At 44.6% G+C, this 22,760-nt stretch overlaps 1 protein-coding gene across 2 annotated transcripts in view; it reads left to right on the forward strand.

The window, feature by feature from the left end:
- KMT2B (lysine methyltransferase 2B) overlaps nt 1-22,760 on the forward strand; it is a 694,916-nt gene that overhangs the window by 16,526 nt on the left and 655,630 nt on the right. For both annotated transcript variants that reach the window (XM_085615911.1, XM_085615910.1), the window contains exon 2: nt 7,529-7,604. Coding sequence is in view for 1 of the 2 variants with exons in the window: in XM_085615910.1 (XP_085472036.1) it covers nt 7,529-7,604 (76 nt within the window). In the remaining variant the exon portion in view is untranslated. The remainder of the gene's footprint in view (nt 1-7,528; nt 7,605-22,760) is intronic.

Genomic DNA, 22,760 nt, shown 5'->3' on the forward strand with positions numbered 1-22,760 from the left:
CGGGCCATCCCACGTAGACTATTGAAGACATCTCATGTCTCGCTACTGCAAGCCCCCTTTCTTGCCATACCTTATGAATGAAGGTTTATTTTCTCTATTTATTCAATGCCATGTCAGTTTATCTATTTCTTTTGTAGTACAGACATAAGCCCCTGGGGTGTTTGTGCCTTACATAAGAAAATGTTGGGAAGACAATATATATTTGCACGTAAATACATAACTGAACATAGTAGTAAATCTACTAACAGTTAAAGCACTGTTTAAAGGAGCTCAGTTCTGAGTCTGCAAGCTTCCTTCAGCTGTCCCTACACCAGTTCAAGCTCCCGGACACTGCTCCCAATGCAGCAAGCTTCCACACGTTCCCCCGCTTCTTCAAGCTTCTCTTAACTGCCCCTACACCACTGCAAGCTACCTGAAACTGATTCTAATGCCGCGATAATCTACATGTTCCTCACTTCTGCAAGCTTTTCTCTGCTGCCCCAACATCACTGCAAGCTACCAGACATTGCTCCCAATGCCGTGAGCTTCCACACGAACCAATTTAGGCTTGATATAACCGTGCACATATTCAGGAATTAAACTAAAATTGAACCACCCAGGATAATGTGCTGCATGACTAAACACTTATAAGGTCCCAAAGGCGAGACCTATTGGCTATGCCAATGCTTGTTTGTGGTTGTCGTCCACACGACAGACCCTTCTGCTGGAAGATGTACACTTAGATGAGCTTTAACCTTCTTAGGAGGGGGTAAATATTATTTTGTCTACTGTCATTTTATCTATATTCACACTTACGGCTGTTTCCTGGAGGGTTGCCTTGCGGAAAACCTTATGCAGTAATTAGTACGACAGTTAAAGTTGACAAGCCAAAGGTAAAGACTATAGGACTGATTGCTTTTTATTGAAAATGTGTGCCATAGGTCTGATATGTTTAGTGTGAAACGTTATGACCAAGGCAAGAAGCCTGACCAACTAATTTAATTGTGCGAATCATTTGTTAAAACCAATGGACCTTTAAATGTTGCTTTGCCATTACACTGTGTTTAAAGGGTGGTAAATCAAACTTAAACTTCATCCAAGGATCGCCACCATTGCTTCGCAACACATCCACATGCTCCAGTTGCCTTCTCTTAATGCCTTTTTTTCCCTCCGACAACACTTTTACTGTTTTTAAATGCTGTTTTCTCAAACCATTTTAGATTGGCTGGCAGGCACATTGTAGGAACCTGGGGTTTTGTTGCACTACTTCCCGCCTTTTGACCCCCTTTTTAGCTACTAGCTGTTGGTTTTGAACTCAGTGCACTGAGGCCTACTAACTATATCTCCGTGCCAAAGCTCTTTCTTTTAAAACAAGGTATGCCTGAATTATTATTTATATATATATATATATATATATTTTGCACAGGACCGTAGCACAGCTGTAAGTCCCTTTTAAATGGTACACCTGGGTACCTATGAGGGTCCCTAAGGGTTGCCGCATGTATTGTGCCACCCTAAGGGATCCACCACTACACTCATGCAGACTGCCAGTGCAGGCTGCGTGACCTGCTGCAAACCATGTGAAAACATGACCTGACACACTCCTCTGTGCCATGCCAAAGTCACTACATTTAATAGAAGTGAGTCACTCTAACAGCAGGCCTTTGAGCCCTAAGGCGGGGTGCATTTTTTATATGACGACATATCTGCATGAGCAGATATGTCCCTGTCTATTACTAGATATTGGAAGTGAACATGGGAGCCATCTTAAGGTATGTACTGGACACTGGTCACAATGAGTTACCCAACTACATAATAGTGTTTATTTATCAACCACTTGTATTAATAAACTTGCGCTGATTCAAGTGATGGATTTATTAGTACTTGCACCCAGGGGGTACCTTAGAGGTACCCCCTGAACCCGACTAGTCACCTAGTGTACTGACTGACTGGTCCTATCCTGTTCAGCCTGCCACCACAGACGAGTTTTTGCTCCCTTAGGAGGTGAGAGTCCTGCTATTAGATGTCAGAAACAGTGCCTTCTCTGGAAGTAGGTGTTTACACCTCCCCCAGCAGGAAAGCTAGTGAATCAGCATATAAAGGCCATAGAGTTCAAAGCCCCTACTGCCTTTGATATGCAATCCTGGCTTCTCCCAGACTGTGAGGATGCCACCCCCAGCCATGAGGCCCATTTTGCATCCGGACAGGCGGGAAATTAGATAGACAAGAGGCGTGTTCAACTCGCAGGCTAGTCACACCCTTGGGGTGGGCTACCTGAAGTGAACACAAAATTAAGAATTCCACCATCTTGTGTGTTGTGAAATTAGGAACTCTGTGACAGTGATGCCCACTTACCACAGGTCATCTAGGTAGTGTAGTGATCGCATGGGTAAGTAACCCATTGGCTTGTCCCCTTCATTTACCCTTAGGTGGCCCTTGACACCAGGAACTCCGATGGCACGGACTACAAAGAAGACTGAAGAGCTCATCCCTGCAATAACTGAAGGCTGCTGTGGACTTTTGACGCAAAACCCTACCTGCCACACAAAGACTCTGCAATTACAAAGGCCCAACTTGTCCTGTAGCTGTGCATCATTCACAAGTATCGGAGGGTTGCCAGCACTTCGCCAAGCAGCCAGCATCTTCCTCGGAGTAGAGGATCTACTCCCCTGCATCCTGCAGGCACCAACTGCAATGTCCGGTTTAAAGAAGCTGGTGTCCACTGAGCAGTCGCTGCCCAGGAGAAGGTTGGCACACTAAGAGCCTGCTGCTGCAAAAACTTTTCATCCTAGCCTCCCGGGCCTAGGGAAACTGACTATTTCTCCATGTTTCCAGGGTCTCCCCGACCCGAGACCCCCGTTGGGCGCTCCTGAACTTTTACCCAAGTCCCCCCTTTGCAACCCGCTTCCAAGTGACCTCCTTTCCTTTCTACAGCATAGCTTGTAAGGCTACCAATCCATCCAGCACCTCTCCACCGTAACTCACTAGGGAAGACGACATCTGCTTGTGGAACTTTGGTCCTTGTCTCCCCACCACCTCCCGACCGAAAGGGGTCCCACTGTAATGTATTGCAAGTATATTTATGCAGTGACTGTTTCTCCCATAGGAAAGCATTACACATTAAAATGCACTGTTAGTTAACATTGTTAAATTTGTAAAAAGTCTATCCCGAAAAAGTACTTCACCATTCACGAAGTTCTTGATTTGAATATCTACATATAGACAAGTGCCTGCTATTTTTCTAAATTGGTGTGGATTTCCTTTTTGAGCATGTGCGTCATTGTTTTTAAAATGGTGCTTTCTCAAAGAAAGCATTAAAAAAAATGGCAGCCTTACCTTGTACATGCTTGATGACATCACAATGCATGTGCATGCCTCAGTCGGCGGCTTTTTGGGGGGGTGTGAGGGGGGGGGGGGGATCTGTCAAATGACTCCCGCAGTACCTTGCCAAGTCTTTTTTTAATTTTTTTTATTTTATTGGCAAGACCAATTAGATTTGTCACTGCTGGTTATCCTAGGCTTATTAGGAAGGATGCGTCCAGTCGAGTGACCGCCCCCCCCATGTCCTTCCAAGCTACTACTCTATATTGCTACGCAGTTTCATATTTTGTTATTTTCAACAAGCTTGGGTGCCACACTGGCAACCAGATCGGGCTATACTTAAATGATACCTTTTCTTGATGGCTTGATCCCTGGAGGCTCTATTGTCCCAGAGATATTTAGATGTGTTCAGTATCCCCAAGGCTGGTTAGTACTTCTGTGATTGATGCAAGACTGAAAGCATGCTTTTGTGATGGACTCAAAAAACTCGCTCTAGGTGTTTAGCTCGAACTATTCCATTATTTACATAACCAGACCTCCCTGACCAGTTGTACGTTACCACACCACCCTGTGGTCAGGAATGACCTTAAATGACATTGTATTAGCCTCTGGCAATGGTGGCATCGTTTGTTCATGTGAATCTCTCTGTCCAATTGCATTGACTTGGTTTCTTGCTCCCATTTTTAGCTATGCAGTTATTTAAGGTTCCTCTCTCAAGTACTCTGGTAAACGTGAGCGTTCTAGTACAAGCTGCACAGGCTGTGTTATTGTCGTTATAACACTGCTATAATCGTCATCGTCTTCTACTTTTAAGCTTAGCTGCACGTGCTCGGTTTCCGTTTTGTAGGTGACCTCTAGTGACTTCCTGTTAATGTGAAGGTTGCTTTCAAATCCTGATCGCGTTTGACAGGGAAATGTCCACAAATACTGTTGTTGTAATGCCAACAAGATCGATAGCCTGTCTTTCATGCATAGCATTGTCCAACAGTTAATGTAAAATGGATAGGTTCAGTGTGGTGGCCTGATGCTCTTCCCCAGCCATGGCTGATCTCAAGAGCTTCAACGTACACTAAATGTCAAAATATTTTTAGCTCGTGTTAGCTTATGATGGGTAAACCATGTTTTGCTCAAAGTACACTACATGGTTTGGCAGTGGTCTTCAAACTTTAATGCTGCTTCCCCAGTACTAAAAAAATCATTTGGGCACCCATGGAACGTTTCACAATTATTACATTTCCAGTGTTTTAATATGTCTAGACTTTACACATTACAGTTATGGTAAACATCTTACAAATGCAATCAAACACATGATTGCCAAACCTGCTATTCTTGTTTGATGGGCCTTACTAATGTGTAAAAGTATCCACAGTGTGATTATCCGAAATGGGGCGGAGAGGTCTGAAGACTATATGGAGTCCCTTCACTTTTGACACATACCGCCAGCCTGATATAAATGACAAAAGATGTTAGTAATGGCCCATTACTGAGTGGCTTACTGCTGATCGTTTGTTTTCAGCCTAAAATAAAGTACTGCTAACAGCATGATGCTTCTTTTAATCCGAGCCCCGCCCCCTCTCCCCCGGATCAGGTAAGGCTCCCCTAGGCGTCCCGTCCCCCAGTTTGAAGATCTCTGTGTTGTGGTGGTTGACCTTATACCAGACTGACACTTTTTACCAAATGAGCCCACTCAAAGTTTAAAAAAATGTTTCACTTAGATACAGTCTCCACTGATACCCCTCTGGGATCGTGATTCTGTTCTGACTGCAAATGACAGTGCAAGTTTGTTTAGTAGTTTCCAAATCAGCCAGTTAAGCTATGAATGAGTGGTAGGTTACTTTGCTTCTGTGGATGTAGCCTTTTCTTATTTAGGCTAATATGAGGATCCTATCTCTTAACGTCTAGAAACATTTGTAGGTAGTGTTTGCTTTTTTTTAAGGAAGTAGGGGCCAGCTAGTTTATTCGTATGACTTTTTCCAATTGAGGTCAGTTTCTTAAGTTAAGAGCACACGCAGTGATTCTAAGAAGCTGAATTTCTGAATCTTCTGTTTGGTGGTGTGAAGGTAATCTATTGCACTCTAGTAAATTCTCTGCCTTTTTAACACAACAATTTCCAACCTCGCAGTTTTTGTGACTTCTGACAAGTCACTGGCTTATCACGAATGGACCCGTCTGTGTTATAATTGTTGGGCTGACAGCGCAGTATATCTGGTATTTTTTTGTTTAAGATTGTGTTTTTAAATTTTTTTAAAAATGTTTTTGTAAATGGGAGTCCTAAAGTTAGTGGTCAGTAACTTCTACGTTGGACACACCTTACTGTGATTTTGTAAATGTTATATTTTACTTTGAATCTCTGCACATGAAAGGTCCGAACTAAGATGTGGAAGCGTTAGTCATCCCTGTACCTTGGGCCTATAGCCTGCAAAACGTTTTGATGCCTCACCATATTATTGTAGCCAGTGTGTCTGTTTAGTTAGTATGCCGTTATCTGTGTATGCTAAATTCTGTAGCACCAAACATATATTCCTATGGCCACTTAAGAGCAATTTACTATGCAGACCAAGGGAAATTAGCAATTTTGACTTCATACTTGGTCTGTTTGCCTTCTGACACTGGCAACAGTAGTTTTAGATTAAAAAAGTATTGGTGGTAGGTGGGATAAGTCATATTGACACAATGGAGTACATGCCTCTGTCACTCCCATGTGGTTTCTCTCAAAAGGTAGTTGAGTTGTGTTTTATGGTTGGATTTCCAGAATCTGAAACCATAAACTCTGGAGTGTTCTGGTATGTGCCTTTGTTATCTGAATTTCATTTGGCAGTCAGACTTTGTGTTGTCTGATCAGTTTCCTCGGAGGTTGGGTATGCTTTCATAGACCACTGCACAACTCCTGACCTATGGCATTTAGTAACGATGGAATTTTACACCGGCGCATCTTCTTTCTGTTGTTGTTTTTGAGAGATATACAAAAGAGTATTCTGTGGGTCAAGTCTAACATATTCACAAAATTGGCTTGGTTTGCAAAGTGATGTTCAGAGGTCTGACGTTTAGAAATACCTGTGTTTTTGAAGCAACAATAATTCTCTCCGAGTTTAATTGCTTAGTTACTTATCCGTGTATACTGTTCTTTGATTTGGTAGCTGGGGTGACTGTGTCATGCCCTGGATAAAATCTCATACGTCCATGGATTTACAGTTTAAGCTTTACCTGCTTGTTGCTGGCCTAGTCTGTGCAGGCACGTTCCTTGTGTTGCCTGTTTAGTTATTAATTGCTGTTACTGTGCTTAAGAGATTCAAGTTGTTTCTAAACTGTAAGTGTTATTTAGGGTAAGATAACCCTTTGATCTGAATCCGTTTTTTTCCCCCTCTTTAATTGTCGGAGCACATACACCATGCTCTGTTCGTAGATATATTTTCTGCATGAAGCTGAAAAATGGACCTATCTCATGCTTGCCTTGAAACCGCTTCTGTTGGATGGTGTGTCTATAGATTGAAGAATCGGTTTTTTTTGGTCTGAAATTAAAGGTGTGCTTGCACGGAGGCCGGTGGTTCAGTGTCTGTTTTGCCTCTTAAATTGATGTTTTCCCAAGAAATTGTTTTTGATTTACAGAGTATGAAAGTGATTTGTGTGAGAATTAGCTTGGTACACATTGGCTATCTTGTCTATTACCTGTGCAGTTTCCCTTCTGACTGGTTACTTCTTATGGAAGATGTTGGGAGTATAGATTCCTTTATTCATGATTTGGAGGAGGTTGAGGATAGTTTCCTATTCATAGATTTGGCAGTTTTGTGCAGTAGGTTTTTATTAGATTACCAAGGAAGTTGGAATTGTCCCTGTTGAAGATGTGCTTTTTTAAAATTTTATTTTTTTAAGCGCTGTAGTGCTTTGTTAGGGGGAGTAAGCGCTATGTACATGCAATTAAAATACAAAAGAATACACACTTTGTATGTTCTCCTCTCAAACCCTACCTCTTACCTTGAGATGGCCTCAGTTGGACTGTTCATTGATCAGCTACTCTCTCTCCCCTCTCTGCCTATGTAGTTTTTTTTGGAGTGATTGCTTTTGAGAGTACGGGAGTTATATTTTCTGCCCTGCAGAAGTGCATTCATCTTTTTATAAATGGAAGAATGCATACTGGGTGGGAGTAGAGGGTTTTGCCATTGTTTCTTGAGTTGGCAACACTTTGTTTCAATGTGTCCTGTTGCTGAGGTGTACTCTTCTTTTTCCACAGGAAGTGTTCTTAGGCTTTCACACAGAGGATGTTCCAACTAGACGGTCACTGCGTGGGTCTCTTCGGTCTGTGAAAGGTAAGCATTACGATTCGTCCGTTAATGACAAATGTTCCCTTCTTCTAATCTGTCTTGTCCTCAATCCGTGCACCTTACACCAAACCTATCTATGTAGACAAGTAGTTTGGTTATACTCAAGACTAATTCAATAATTGGCACTTATGTTTGAGCCATTTGTGATGGTAGTCTGTGTGTGAAAGAGAGATATGCTAATTGAGAAGCAATGGTGATGTAATGGTGGGTACCTTGTGTGTCTCACTTCACAAAGTTGAAATTATCATACAGTAGAGGTGCATAACTTGGTCTTGCAATATGTTCTCCAAACCTTCCTTGATTGTTTGAATCCTTGTGTTATGGGTAATCCTGTTGCTTTGTCATTCCAAAAAACGTATTTGTAGACTTGTGTTCTACTGTTCCTAAAAATTTGAGGTGATAACTTTTTAATCTGCATTCAGATACATTAATTTGCTAGTATGTATAGAATTACAAACCCAGCCAAAGACAGCAGGTGCCGTGCAGGGTCAAAGACAAGCTGAAAGTGAACCAGTGTCATGAGAGTTGGAAGGTGTTAATGCATAATGATATAGTGCTTTTCTTAAGAGGTGAGTTATAAACTCTTCTTAATTGGAGCAGCACTTGGGCAGCTCTTATGGTTACAGGGATGTTATTCCAGATGCTGAGTGCACAGATGGAAAAAGCCTGCTGCCTTGTTTTTTCTTTTTTACACTTCTTGGTTTGTAGTCTGTTGTGGTTGAGCCAAGAACTACCGGAGAAAGGGCGCATCTCTGCAGCATAATCAGGGCTGCTTGTCATGCTGGCTTTGTAAATGATGCAGCTAGTTTTGAAGAAGATACTGTCCGGCAGGGGGAGCCAAGAAGTCCTTACATGATGGGATTATATTTCTTCAAGTTCTAGATGAGACATGCTGTGACATGTTGTGACATGTAGTGTACGTTTAGGGGTGCAACTGTGGAGTCGGAGAGGACATGGAGCAGGTGGATATCACCATCCAGATGTCAGGGTACAAGGGCTTTAACTGTCCAGGCTAGCAGAGGTGTCATGAAGGTTTGTGAAAGCATATGCGATTGTTGAGATCTACTGGGCCAGTGTAATTCAATACCTTGAAAATCTGATGAGGAGTTTGAATTCTACAAGTTTGTGAATGAGGAGCCAGTGGAGCTGCTTCAGGTGTGGTGTGATGTGAGTACTGCAAGGGAGTTTGAGAGTGATTCTGGCCGCGGTGGTCTGAATGGTCTGCAGTCTTCTGTAGTGTGTTTTGTTTGTTATCCTGGCATTGAGGGTCTTCCAAGATTGCCTCTGGCTTGTGATCAGGGCGTACTTGACAGTTTTGCGGGTGTTGATTGGAAGCCATTTGAAAATCTTCATCCGCATCTTCAGGGTATGGGAGTGGTCATGTTGAGTTTGCTGTTGATGATCTCTAGGTTCTTGGCGTGGTTGGTGCTGGTGGATGTTGGTCCTAGATCTGCTGGCCACCAAGTGGCGTCCCACGGTGATGCTCTCTTCCTGAAGATCACTATTTTGGTCTTTTTGGTGTTCAGCCTTAGACAGTTGGTCTCGATCCAGAAAGTGGTTTCAAATCTCAAACCACACATTTGAAAGTGCAGGAAGTATAAGACACATAAATGCGAAGTGTTTTGTAATGGTGAGTACTTTGTGTGTTGCTGTAACATATGCGTACCTGGAGTAGCTAGGGAATGTCTATCACAAGGTTGCAGCAGTTGTTTCCCTCCACACTAAAGTGGCTGGCTTTCTGTGCTGAGACCATTGCAGCTTGCTGTTGAAGCATTTGCCAAGATAAACGTAGCCACTCTTTCCAGGAGATGAATGTTATTCACAAATGCAAACACAAGGAGACGATGGACGGAGCGCTGTAACTTTTCGGACACTCGAACCCAGTCAAAGATCTGGGTTTCATCCATCATTGTTTTTTAGCTCACTTCACCGCCCCAGTTCAGACCCAGCCATATGCAAATCGGTCTTGACCCTGTTGCTCATGGGAACAGTTCAACCTGACCTGCCAATCCAGGTCTTCCCTGGACTGGAAACGACCATCCTGGGACTGGTTTCGGGGTAACACACCTAATCAGCCAGCTAGCTCGACTCCAGTGGAAAAGTGAGCAATGGACTCGCATCTGGGCATACCCATGCCACTGGATTCAAGCTAGCCTGGCTGATGTGGGTTGTTACCCCGAAGCTGACCCCAGGATGCTTGTTTCCGGTCCAGGGAAGACCTGGCTTGGCAGTTCGCGCTGGACTGTTCCCATAAAGAACATGGTCAAGACTGATTTGCATTTGGCCTGGTCTGAACTGGGGTGGCGAAGTGAGCTAAACTAAAGTACGATTGTGGCATTAACCCAGATCAGTGACTGGGGGTGATTGTCTGAAAAGTTTCAGCGCTCCGTCCATGATATCCTTGTGTTTGCTTTGCTAATCACAAATGTACATTTCATCTTGCAGTCTGCTTCAGAATCAGTGTTTTAGTCATGAGCACATTGACTGTCCATCGCTTATTTTTTTGTAGTAATCTGTGAAGTGTTTTTATTGGTGCATGCAGCAAATGTTCAGTAATAGCAAGAATGACTGCATCATCTACATACAATAGAATAGAGATTGTTACACCTCCCTGTTCACAGGTAATCTAGGTTCAAACTCTCAAGGGTCCACCAATATCATTCAGGAATAGTGGGAAAACCAGGGAAGGTAAAACACACCCTTTGGCAGACCCCTGAGCAAATGGAAAATAATTCCATACATTTCCCCATTAGCTCCATATAGAATGTGGGCCATGGTATGTGTTATGCATTTAATAAGAGCTGTGCAACTTCTTCTTGTAATGTGACCCTTTAGACCAGGCCGACTTAAGGTAACAAATAAGGGCATGCCGTGTGTGAGTGTATATGTATCTATATATAATCTATATTAATTTTGAAGTGACTTTTTAGACTCTCGTAGCCCGTTTGAACATACCGATTCCCTTCCGGAAACCTGCCTGATTATCGGCAATGGTGGACTCTGTCAACCCTTTTGAAGCAGATTAAGAAGCACATGCCCAAATATTTTACCTGCCCCATCCAAAAAGGATATTTGCTGATGATTTGAAGAAATATTCAGGGCACCCTTTTTATGTATAGGCAGAATTTTGTATCTACTCCAAGGATGGGGAATAGTATCAGATGTTATTGCAGTATTCAATACCTTTGTTAAGACATTGGCCCATAATTTCTGCTCTGTCTTATTGAAGTCCACTGTTTTAAAGTCCAGACCAGGGGCTTCATTCGGTGTGTTAATACGATGGCTATCTCAATGTTTGTTTTGATATAATTTTTTGTTTTTCTCTTGCTTTTGGCACTCGCCACTGCACACTCCACTATCACAGAAGTATAACATTATTTCAACAGGAATTTGCCAGCCTTCCCAACGCTTCTTATTTGTGTCGTAGACCTATATTATTAGCCTTCAGTGATGTCTCTTTAAGGAATGTTGCTCAGCAGTTATTGTGTTTTTTTTTTTGGGGGGCTGTACATCACTCTAGTACTAACAGTATAAAGCTGCTTGAAGTAATCTACACCATCCTTGTGGACTAATGTGCTTCCTGATTGTTTCCAGTGCTGTAGGGTCAAGGCTGATTTGTATATGGCTGGGACCAAACTGAAATGCCACGGTGTGCAAAATAACGAAGGACTGGGATGCAGCCCAGAGTAATTGCCAGTGTCCGATATTAAATAGAGCATTGCAACCATCACTTTTTTGTGTACTGTAGTCAGTTAAGGCAGTGAAGACCAACGATGTACGTTTGTTCATTGGCTATAAGTAAATGTGTCCTTTTCCTCACTAGACCAATGTTTGATCTTTCGCTGTTCTGGTCATCACCAATCGCTTGGTGTCTACTATAAACTCATTGAGTAGGCTGAAGTTTCCTATAGCTCGAACAGGTTGTTTCTGCATCGTGGATATTCACAGGTAAAGCCTCGGGTACATCTCAAACCTTCATGACAATGGGATAGTTTGTCACCACATCAATACCCATTGTTCGCTACTGATGGACATTGTAGCTCACCAGCGTACTACATTGTAGCTAGTAAATTCTATAGGAGTAGTAGTGGTTCAGGGCTTTCACCATGGTGTATTAGCTTTGGGTTCTCACAAATCATATCTTTGATGTTCAGTAGACTTAACTGAGGTAAAGCACAAATATTTGAAATACTTGATCGACTCGCTGCCCTTTGCTTGAAAGATCCGGAAACAGATCAGTAAGGTCTAACAATATATAGTGTTTCGATCTTACATGTATTGTCTATATCATTTAAGGGCTGTTGCCCTAATGATGCCCCACAAGTCCCAAGGGAGCCACGTCTTTTGCACAAAAGGATTTGTAAGGAGGGTATAGCTTAGTAATAGGAGGGTGGATACCAACAAAGGCAGCTAGATTGACTTGGGAGTCCTGAACTAGGCTCTATTCCATCTGTGCTGTGTATTGGTTGATAACTTTCACCATGTCCACTATCATCTTCTCGTATTCAAACATTACAGATGTCCCTTCTGTTAAACAGACTAGGTTTCTTTCTTGTACTCCTTGTTTGTTGCTTATGCTTTGTTGGTTTTTCTGTTATTTAATATAGGATAAACCTCTAGTCTGCAGCATGGGTTTGTGGAGCACTAGGTTCTACCAATATCGTAGGGTTAATCACAGCTGGGTTAGAGTCTGTGTTGCAGATTTTAATGCACTCTTTAGACCAATCTTTTTTAGACTTTTTGTTAGTGTGCATATGGAATTTACGCTGTGTTTTCAGATCTAGAGTTCAAAATCCTGTTTATGGTGCATTAAGAAAAAAAATACCTCAAAAATCCCCTTTTCTGTTCCTGCTTCATTGTGTGGCTCTCATTATTGGAGGGGCAGAGGTCTTTGTGGCAAACCTGAAGGTAATAGCAATAGTTTGCTGGGAGCCTCCGATATGAGGTTAGGTTCCTTTGGGGATGTGGAGGGATTATACAGTGTCCACTTTCATTTCAGCCACGTTTTTATGTGGCGCAGCAAGTGAAGGGCTATTCCCAACAAGACTATCGGTGTCTGTTGTAATTTAGGAAGCATGGCTGGAGTAGCTCACCAGAGACAAGTCTCCACGTGGGAGACTGAAGGTAAGAAAAGGAAATGGGTGAGTATGTGTGTGAAGGTGGCTCTTGACACGGTGTATCACATTATTGATACTTCAGAAAAAGAGTCCAGGAGTGCCATTACTAGTGGACAGTGGCTTGCTTTACAATCCCTCACTACTCTTAGTGCGTAGTGTGGTATAGTATCCTTAGGCTTAAAACAGAGGCGTGTGAGACATTTGCAAAATAAACACAATGGTTAATAAATGGGATCATAACTCAAGAAGGAGATCCACACCAATTTATAACCAGCATTTGCAATGGATTGGTCTCGCCTTTGGGACCTTATATGTATTTAGCTATGCAGCACATTAGCCTGGGTGCTGAAACATCTACTGTTCTTTAGCACGGAGGCAAAGTAAGCACCAAACTGCGTGACGCACCAGGTATGGGAACATGGAGAGAAATATTGCCTTTCATCGGGAAATGGTATAGTCCAAAATTCTATTTTTAATATAAAATCGGGGCCTTCGCTGGTCATATCACAGAAAATACAAGACTTGGAAAAAAAGAGATGGCAGCAGTGGGAAGCAGGGGTCTTATGACACAGACTAAAAGAGGACTCTTGGAGGGGAATCTTGGCAGAAAACGCAGCAAATCAGGGCAGAGACAATTGTAGGCAGCTAGGTGGAAAGCGTTGAAGGTGAGGCCCTGCAGAACGGATGCACCGAACAGGACAGACTGCAGTAGAGGAGGGAGTACAGTGAGGATTCAGTTTTGGACAGAGACAGTAGTAAACTAGTGGCGAACGGAAGGAGGGCATTGAAATACAACAAATCGCATCGTTGTGTTTGGCGAAAAAAATGTTTGCTGTGTTTTATGAAAGTCTTTTACTTGCGTAGCCTTTATGAGTGCAGTCTTTATAATGCCTTCATGTCAGAGTCGTTAAGTGCACAGTCACTGCAGCCGCTTTTACCAGCAGTCCGCTTGAGCGTTCAGTCAGTGAGTCAAGGATGCGTCATCAGTTGCGTAGACCTGCTGATAGCGTCTTGCGGGACTTGAGCAGGGCATATGCATACCCTCAATCCTTTGCACTCTGACAGTTATTTATCTTCCATTCACAAACGACTTAACGATATTTCTCACTATTTTAGGTGTAAGGCAGCAAAGTACTTGAACTGGCCTGTCACACTTTGCCTGTTAACAATTTTATCAATGTCGCTCTAACAGTCTTAGGTAACGTATACCGTGAGATGGTTCCGTTAATCAATTATAGATAAGCATAATTTGTTAGTCTTTGGTCTTGTCATTGAATTGACACTTAGTGTGGCAGTGACAATGCATCAACGCGCATCTCCTTCTAAGGACTGGGCATGCGCTCACACGCGCTCCAGACGTATTAGGCCACGTGTCAGAAAGAAGTGCGCTGGTAAAGGGGCCAGTAGACTTGGAAGGATACAAATGATGACATAATCATGAGGAGGGACTAACAAGCCTTAAACCAATAGGAAGACTGTGTTTACTGACCTAAGTCAATATAAAAGATGGGCGGAGCTTCCACATAAACTTCCGCACTAAAGTGTATACTGCATGTCTCCGAGAGACCGCACAAGCGCTGTCTAGGCGAGACCTAAAAATAGCAAGTATCTCTATATATGTTTAGGTATCAGCAAAAACCTAGTTGAGAAGTGTTTTTAGATGTACATTCTTTTCACTTTAAAAAGTGAACACACAGTGCAATTTCTGAGTTCTGCAATGTTCTCCTATGGAAGGAAACCAAAGTTCTGTAAATGGATATAGAGCATTGACTTAAGGACCAATCTCCTGTAGTTAAGGTGAGTGGTGGGCAATGTCCAGGGCAGTATAACGTACAAATATCCCGGCACTCAAATGTAATGACTCTTATTCATATTTGTGTATGGCCAAAGCAAACTGCATTGAGTATTGTTGAAATATCACTGGCAACAAAACCGATTTGGATTCGTACAAAAATGTGTTTTTTTTTTTTTTTTTTTAATTCCTTTTTATTTTTTTTTATTTAGAAAAACATTGTATAAAACATCAGTTTTCAAACAAGACCAAGAAAGAACCAATGTCCCTAAAAAAAGTGTGACATTGAAGAGACAGTTTGTAGAAAGATGGTTGTAGCTTTATGGTCTTGATCCAAATGAGCAACAGCCGACACGTGTTTCGTCACGTCAAGTGACTTTCTCAAGGCCCTTTCAAATTTTAAAGGTTTCAATGGCTGCACATATATTTGATTCCCGATGTCTTCTCAGACCAAGAACGATTGTATCCAAAATAATTTCCTGATTTCTTAGACGTCGTTCACCTATTTCTTTGATTCAAATTATGTGAGAACTGCCCACACAGGTAGTTCAAGAAGTATACCACAAGTTTTCTGTGTTATGTCGCAATTTATACATGTTCCCACAATATGAACGGCCCAAAAAGTTTTGCTGCCGAGCCTCACGCCGTTGGAATTGCATACAGAAACACACGGGGCCTATCACAGCCTGTCGGAATTCTATAAATGTGTATGCTACACAAGAGACTGTAAGATGTGATTTTTTTTACTCTTTATGGAAAAGTATTCGCATGATGGAATGAAGAATTTACCAACGGGAACTAATACAATATACTAAACTTTTTGGGCCGTTCATACTTGTTGTATAGCCAGAGTGGTTGGATACTTTGTGGTGTGACTCATTGTCCGTGAAATTGCTCTCCCTCCCTCGCAGCTCCACCATTGAGTGAGGCCTGAGCTCCTGCACTCTCGAGTGTTGGTGGCCCTCCTCCACCCGCAGGTTTCACCTGCGCCTCATCCCTGGTGGTCCAGTGGACCTCTCTCTATTCTCATGCTCCGCTTTTTCTCTTCTTTTTTTTTTCCCCTCACTTTTATTTCCCCCCCCTTCACTCTCCTTCTGTGTCTTTCTCCCGTTTTTCACTTGTTTTTAACCCTCATCTCAATCCCCCCCCTTTCACTCTCCTGTGTCTTTCTTCCACTTTCTTGCACTTTTTCTGTTTTCCCCTCATTTCAAGCTCCCCCCTTCACTCTCCTTCTGTGTCTCTCCTCCGTTTTTTAGGTCTCGCTGAGTCAGTGCGCATGCGCTGCTCGGAGAAACTTTAGTAAGAGAGGGCTTCAAAAAATGCTACCGCCGGCTACAGCTTGCAGTGCGCGCGCGCAAGCTGTGGCCGGCGGTAGCATTTCCCCCCCAGCATTTTAGCCAGCTTGCTAGAACGCGCAACAAGCATGCGCGCTTGCGTGCGAATCCCTTGCATGTTTTAGCGCGTCATCGCGATCACTTTCGCTTTCACAGCGATCGTGATGACTTTCGTGGCCAATGCTTGTTGGTTCTCAGGATCTGGTCACCCTAAGTACGTGGTGCTTCTCCACGCAGGCCGCCAGTGTCACCCTCACAAGATGCTGAAAATGCTCGGTCTTGTCTCGCTGTCTTTCCCTCTTCTTTTTTCTTTTACATCAGCCCATCATTTCTTCTGTCATCCCCTCTCCCTCCCCCGCCACTTTCATAATCTTCCTCACTAATTTCGTCTCCCGTAGGCCCCCAGTTTTCTTTCCCGCGCTGCTGTCTTCCCCAGTGTCTTTTCGATATTCCCCTTTCCTCTGGCACGTGCCCCTTCTCCATGAATCACTCTCCACTCTTTCTATCCATCTTTCTCTTTTTCCTGTACACATTCACTTTTCATCATCTCCTTCCTCTTTTTCCTTCCCATGTGTGTCTCCAGTCTCCACTCACTTATGTTTCATCTCTCACGTCCTTTCTTAACTTATTGTTACCTGTCTCCGCCCCTCACTTTTCGCCACTCATCCACAATGTTCCCTGTTTGTCTCGCCTCTACCCCTCTTTTGTCACCTCACCCCCTCTGCTCTAGCTACCGTTCCACTCTACCTTCTTTCTCTCCCATCCTTCTTCCTTACCTCCGCTCAGGTGAACAGCACCTGCAAAAAAAAAACCTCCCCACCCTCCTTGTCACACACCTACTCCAGGAAGTCTGAGATGAAAATGTCTAAGGTTTCTTCAATGGGGCTCTGGGGAGGGGCCCTTGCTCTGCCCACGCTCCCTGTCCCAGAAAACTATTGAGTCACCAGGAAGGACTGCCTGCTGCAGCCCACCCTGCACAGAGAAGCCAGGAGGCAGGTGGACACCTTCGGCCCCTCACCTCGCGCCCGCCTCGATCCCTCACCTGTGTGTGTGACAGCCATGCACCTCTTCCCGCGTCGGACGTTGTCCCTTCTGCATGTCTCATTGGATGTCAAAGCTTCTTAAATCGGAAAAGTCTCCCGGATCTTATCACTCTAACCTGATGGCACGCTTCTCACCCCTTGTGCCTTTGACACCTTGCCAGTGCATAATACCCTACTCCCTGGATTGTGCTAGTACTTGTAAAGCGTTTTCTTACGCCTTGTGGGGCCAAAAACACTTTCAGGGAATTTGAGTAAACGGGGATTGAGTTATATAATTTATAAAGCGCTTCGTATCCCTGGCAAGGTTTTGAAGCACTCTGATATGCATCTGCTTACTGTGTGCGCTTATCTGTGCATGATAAACAAGCATTGGCATAGCCAATAGGTCTCGCTTTTGGGACCTTATAAGTGTTTAGTTATCCAGCACAATATCCTTGGTGTAACATCATCAAGTGTTGCATGGCTAAACACTTATAAGGTCCCAAAGGCGAGACCTATTGGCTATGCCAATGCTTGTCACTTGTTTTTTACTCTTCCCTCAATCTCCCCCTTTCACTCTCCTGTGTCCTCTCTCTCCTCCACTCTTTCTTGCACTTTTGCTGCCTTATTTGCCCTTTTCTCTTTTTGCCTTTTTTCCTTTTGCCTTTTTTCCTTTTTCCTTTTCAGCCTGTTTTTCCCCGCCGCTGCTGTCCCCGCCCCCCCCTCAGCATTACCAGTGCGACCGTCCCAATCCAGCTCCCCTTCCGCCCTCCCCGCTCCCAGCTGTCCAGCCCTCCCCGACCCCTACTTAATGGCAGCCAGTGCGCGGCCACGCCGCTGGGGCGCCAAAGAAACAAGCTAGTCTACGCCCCGACTGCGACCAGCAACAGGAACCCTGGATCTCTGCACCGCCAACGCTACGACCCAGCGGCACTCCACGCTCTCAACCCAGGCCGCAACAACAACTGCAAGCTAGCATCACCAGCCGACCCCCTCGGACCCTTCAGCTGTCACCGCTGCCGGCACTGCCAAGACCACTGACCCAGCGCAATCCGCCTGCAAGAACACAACCGAAGACCCTGCAATGCATCCTCCTCAACGTCCGATCCCTCCACAAACACGCCACTGAAGTCTGGGACCTCCTCTACAGCACTACCCCGGACGTTGCGTTCTTTACCGAAACCTGGACCAACACCACCTCGGGACTGGACATTGCCATTCCTCAAGGATACAAGATCTCCAGGAAGGACTGCTCCACCCGCCCGGGAGGATGAATCTCCATAGTCCACAAATCCACCCTCTGCCTGAGCACACTCCCTGACGAGCTAAGATGGAACACCTTCACTTCAAGATACTGGCCAGCCCTACCTCCACCCTCAGAGGAACCCTCATCTTCCGACCCCCCCTGAACCCTGCTGACTTTTCGCCAACTCCATCAGGGACATCATCTCCCCGCATGCCATCACGTCCACCTACTACACCCTACTGGGAGACCTCCCTCAACTTCCACCTCGACAACCAACTGGACCCCAGCACAACATCCCTCCTGGACAACCTCCACAACATTGGACTCAAGATCGTGACCAAAACCACACACTCAGCAGGACACACCCTTCCCACAGTGATCCAGGACCTCGACTGGATCTGCTCCTTCCTCTCTGACAGAGCGCAGTGGGTAAGACTCCTTCCCCCACCCCCCCCTCCTCTCTGACCATACACCTACCACCCGCAGAGTCCCCCAGGGGTCCTCCCTCAGCCCTACGCTCTTCAACGTCTACATGGCTCCGCTCACCCCCATCGTCAGAACCTACAGACTCAACATTGTGGCATACGCAGGCGACACCCAACTCATCCTCGCCCTATCCAACGAATCCAACACCGCCTGACAACTTTTGAGAAGGCATGGAAGCTGTCGCCAAATGGATGAAAAACAGCTGCCTACAACTAAACGCCAACCAAACGAAAGTACTCATCATGGGCCCAAACCCAGACGTCTGGAACGACACCTGGTGGCCCGCCCACCCCCACGGACCACGCACGCAACCTGGGAATCATCCTGGGCTCAGAGCTCAAAATGGACCGCCAGATCAACTCCGTCTCGTCCTGCTTCCACACCCTCCGCCTCCTTTGTAAGACCTTCAAATGGATCCCCCTTGAACACAGAAAGACAGTCATTCACACCCTGGTCACCAGCATGCTCGACTACGGCAACGCACTCTATGCTGTAATAAACAAAAACCTCACCCGCAAGCTACAGAACATCCAAAACGCTACAGCAAGACTGTGGTCCTCAACCTGCCTAGACACTGCCACATTTCCCAGCACCTGCGCACACTCCACTGGCTCCCCATCGAAGCTAGTCACCTTCAAGATGCTAACCGACACTCACTAGGCCCTCCACGACACCGGACCTGCATACCTGAATAGCTGATTCCAATTCCACGCACTCCAAACGACCCTACGATCAGCTCAGCTCTCCTACGCCGTGGTTCCCCACACCAGAAAGACCAGATCGGGAGGCCGCTTCTTCTCCTTCCGCGCGGCCAGAGCCTGGAAAGACCCTCGGCTCCACCTCAAATAACCTCGCTCCCCATCTTCGCAAGAAACTTCAAAACCTGGCTCTTCGACAGACCCCCCTCCTTGATGGACGGGAACCTGCGAACCCCCACCCCCCCACCTATCCCCCCAGCACCTTGAGACCCTTACGGGTGAGTAGTCGCGCTTAACAAACACCTGATTCGATTTTGATTTGTGTCAATGAACAGTAATAGAAATTAGCAATTGTAAAAGATACACTTAGTGCAAACAGGAAACAAGCATTTGCAATGCGATGGGTCTCGCTTTACTGAAAGTTTGAGCTATTAGCGTTGTATTATTATTTGCATCACCAATAGGTCAAACTTTCAGTAATGTGATACCTATTGGATTGCAAATACTTGTTTAATCTTGATCTTACCTTACCTACTGGATCCCATGACGTTCTTCAGGAGACCAGTTGCCTGTAGTAAAGGGCCTTAATGTTCCTCCTCCAGATAACGGCATGGCATTGGTAATCTGGTATTGTTTCCGGTGCGCGCTGAAGTATTTTCAATGCAGGGAGTTGACTTGAGAAAAATACCTAAATGTTCCCCCTTTTACAAACAACGATGTGGATAATTCTATGCCTCCATGCTGACTCAATTAGGAGCTCTCCGGCTCAACGCCCGAGCACTTTGCTGAGGGGGCCCCCCCCCCCCGCACCGCGGGGGCTGCGGGGGCCTGTGTTACGCCCCTGCAGCCTGCCGGCGGCTGCCACGCTGTGCGCACCGCTTTCATCGCACTCCAGCCCGGGGCGTACCCGAGAGCCCAGTGTCAGGTGAGAGGGGACGGGTACTCCAGGGGCTGACACCTCCCACGGATGAGGTGGATGGGGGATAGAGTTCAGTCGACCTTTGGCTCACGTCTCTAGCTTGGCTCTAAGAGGCAACCTTTTCGCATATTTATCTAGCAATATCATGTAAACGTATGTTAAACTCTCTTCCAAATAAAAACAAGCCCGGCGGTCGGCGGAGCGTGGCGCGCGCGCGCTTGGGGGCGTGTGCGCTTCTCAGAAGCGCGTCCACAGACCCCGATCGCTGCGCGTGCCCCGGTCTGTCTCCCTTGAGAGGCATCAGGGTAACAATAGTTCTCGTTGGCGGCAGCGCTTCGCGCTGCAACGCCAGCGAGACCTAAAAATGCACTCCCTCCTAAAAAAGTCAGCATAACATGACTAATTATAGAGAAACCTACATAAAAGGATGTATAAAATATATACATAAAGGTATGAATATCTATATATATATATATATATATATATATATATATATATATATATATATACCACACACAGACGCTCCAACTAGGATCCTTTGGCCCAAGGTACGTGGCGTGGAAGAGGCGGCAGAGCAGCCCGACAATATCACCACACAGAACAGATTGTCCGCGCTCTCAGGTAGTGCCGCCAATTGCACCTGGTTCTGTATGGTGAGATATATATATATATATATATATATATATATATATATATATATATATATATATATATATATATATATATATATATATATATATATACACACACACTGACTGTATAATAAAATATTACCAAGTAAGGTATGCATTAACATTTATAACATCGGTCATGGACCGAAGATGTCACAACGGCGAGCTGGCAAACAGCCATATGGTACCATATAAAAGAATAGAAGGAGTGGAAGATATGCCACACCCCAGAAAAATAAAAGCAATCGGACACAAAACAACACTACCGACTGAATGGTTACAATCAGGCGACTGAGAGAGAACTGAAAAAGAAAACAGCAGGTGAAAAACAACCCCGCTAGAATAGAGAAAGTGGGACTGTAAAAAGATCAAGTTTAACAAAACCCAACACAGGGGAGGCCTATTCAGACAACTAGTCTCTCTATCTTATAGAAAGACTATCAGACATAAAAAGCGACCTGGCTGAAGCAGCGGATAAAAGACAGAGTAAGTAGTTGTGGAAGACCAAACGCCACAAGTGGAAGACCAAAACCAAAGGATCTTTATAAAGAACTGAAATAACAGATTGAGTGGCAGTGCATAAAGCATAGCAAGTGTGGAGGCCATATAAGAACTGTCTTTATAGGAGACAGAACCCATAAAATGGTTGGAAAGAATAATCTAAACACAGCAAGAAACTTTAGGAAGAGAAGTGAGAAAAAAGGGGGAGAGAGCGAGAGAAGGGGGAGAGGAGAGAGAGAGAGAGAGAGAGATAGAGCGAGAGATCCACAAGCAAAAAGAAATATCTAGTTTCCACGGGACAACCTGTGCCCAGTCAACAGTTCCTGTGACATCATGAGTAAGGGTCCTGGCATCACCCAAGATCGTCATTTTTCATATTCATTAGTTCAAGAGATAACGATCCCCCAGGAGGTTGGAACCTTCACCGCGCATGCGAGAAATGAAAGAAACTCTCCGGACAAGAATCCGAAAGGATCACCAAATCTCCTTAAGAACCAATCCCAAGAGAGGGTGGTCAAGGAACATATTTTCGAGAAGAAACGCAAGATAAAAAACAACCATAAGCCCCTAAAAGGGGAAAAAGGCAACATCTGAAGAACAACCAGTTAAGTAGCTAAATGCTGGGGTTGGTATCGGAGGTGTCATGGAAATGTTTGCAACAAAGTACAAAAACATTTACCAAAAGTGAAAAGCAACAACAGCTTTGTGCATGGCAGAAGCAGATTAAAAATAGTCCATGCAGTGGCATAGAAGAGAGAGAGTCGTTAGAGTAGCCCACCCATGCTAAGATCCGGACAAGGCACGTCCACAAGGAACCTTGAGAGTAACAGCAATGGTAAGAGTCCTTCTTGCCCGTGCATAGCAAGAGCTGGCACAAGAAGTGCTAACGTGTGAAAGAGACTAAAGAAGGAATACCACCTAGGCCAGAAAATGTCAATGTACCCTAGGCTACGAACTTTACCCTCTTCCCTTACATCTGCTAGAGGAAACAAGTAACTCAGCTCCACTGCGATCTGAATCAGCAATCTGCAGGTTAGGGAGAACAAAGGCTTATAACCAGGGCCACTGGAATTGTGCATTTCTGTAGTCACAGTGTTTCTGCATGATTATGGATTTGCCATAAACATTAAATGCTGTATAATTGCACATTTTAACAACAACAAAAATGTTCTAGCACTAATGGATCGAAAGTTACTTGAAATACAGTGAAATGTGTTCCCGCATGGCGCAAGGCCCTTTGTAAAGGTTGACTGAACATCCTTCAACTGCCGATTGCTATATTTGGGTGTTAAATTGGCACCAATTAGGTGAAATCTTTGCCCAGCGTCAACATGTGTAAAAACAACAAAATAATT

Source organism: Triturus cristatus, chromosome 7 (assembly GCF_964204655.1).
Source record: "Triturus cristatus chromosome 7, aTriCri1.1, whole genome shotgun sequence".
Classification (NCBI taxonomy): domain Eukaryota; kingdom Metazoa; phylum Chordata; class Amphibia; order Caudata; family Salamandridae; genus Triturus; species Triturus cristatus.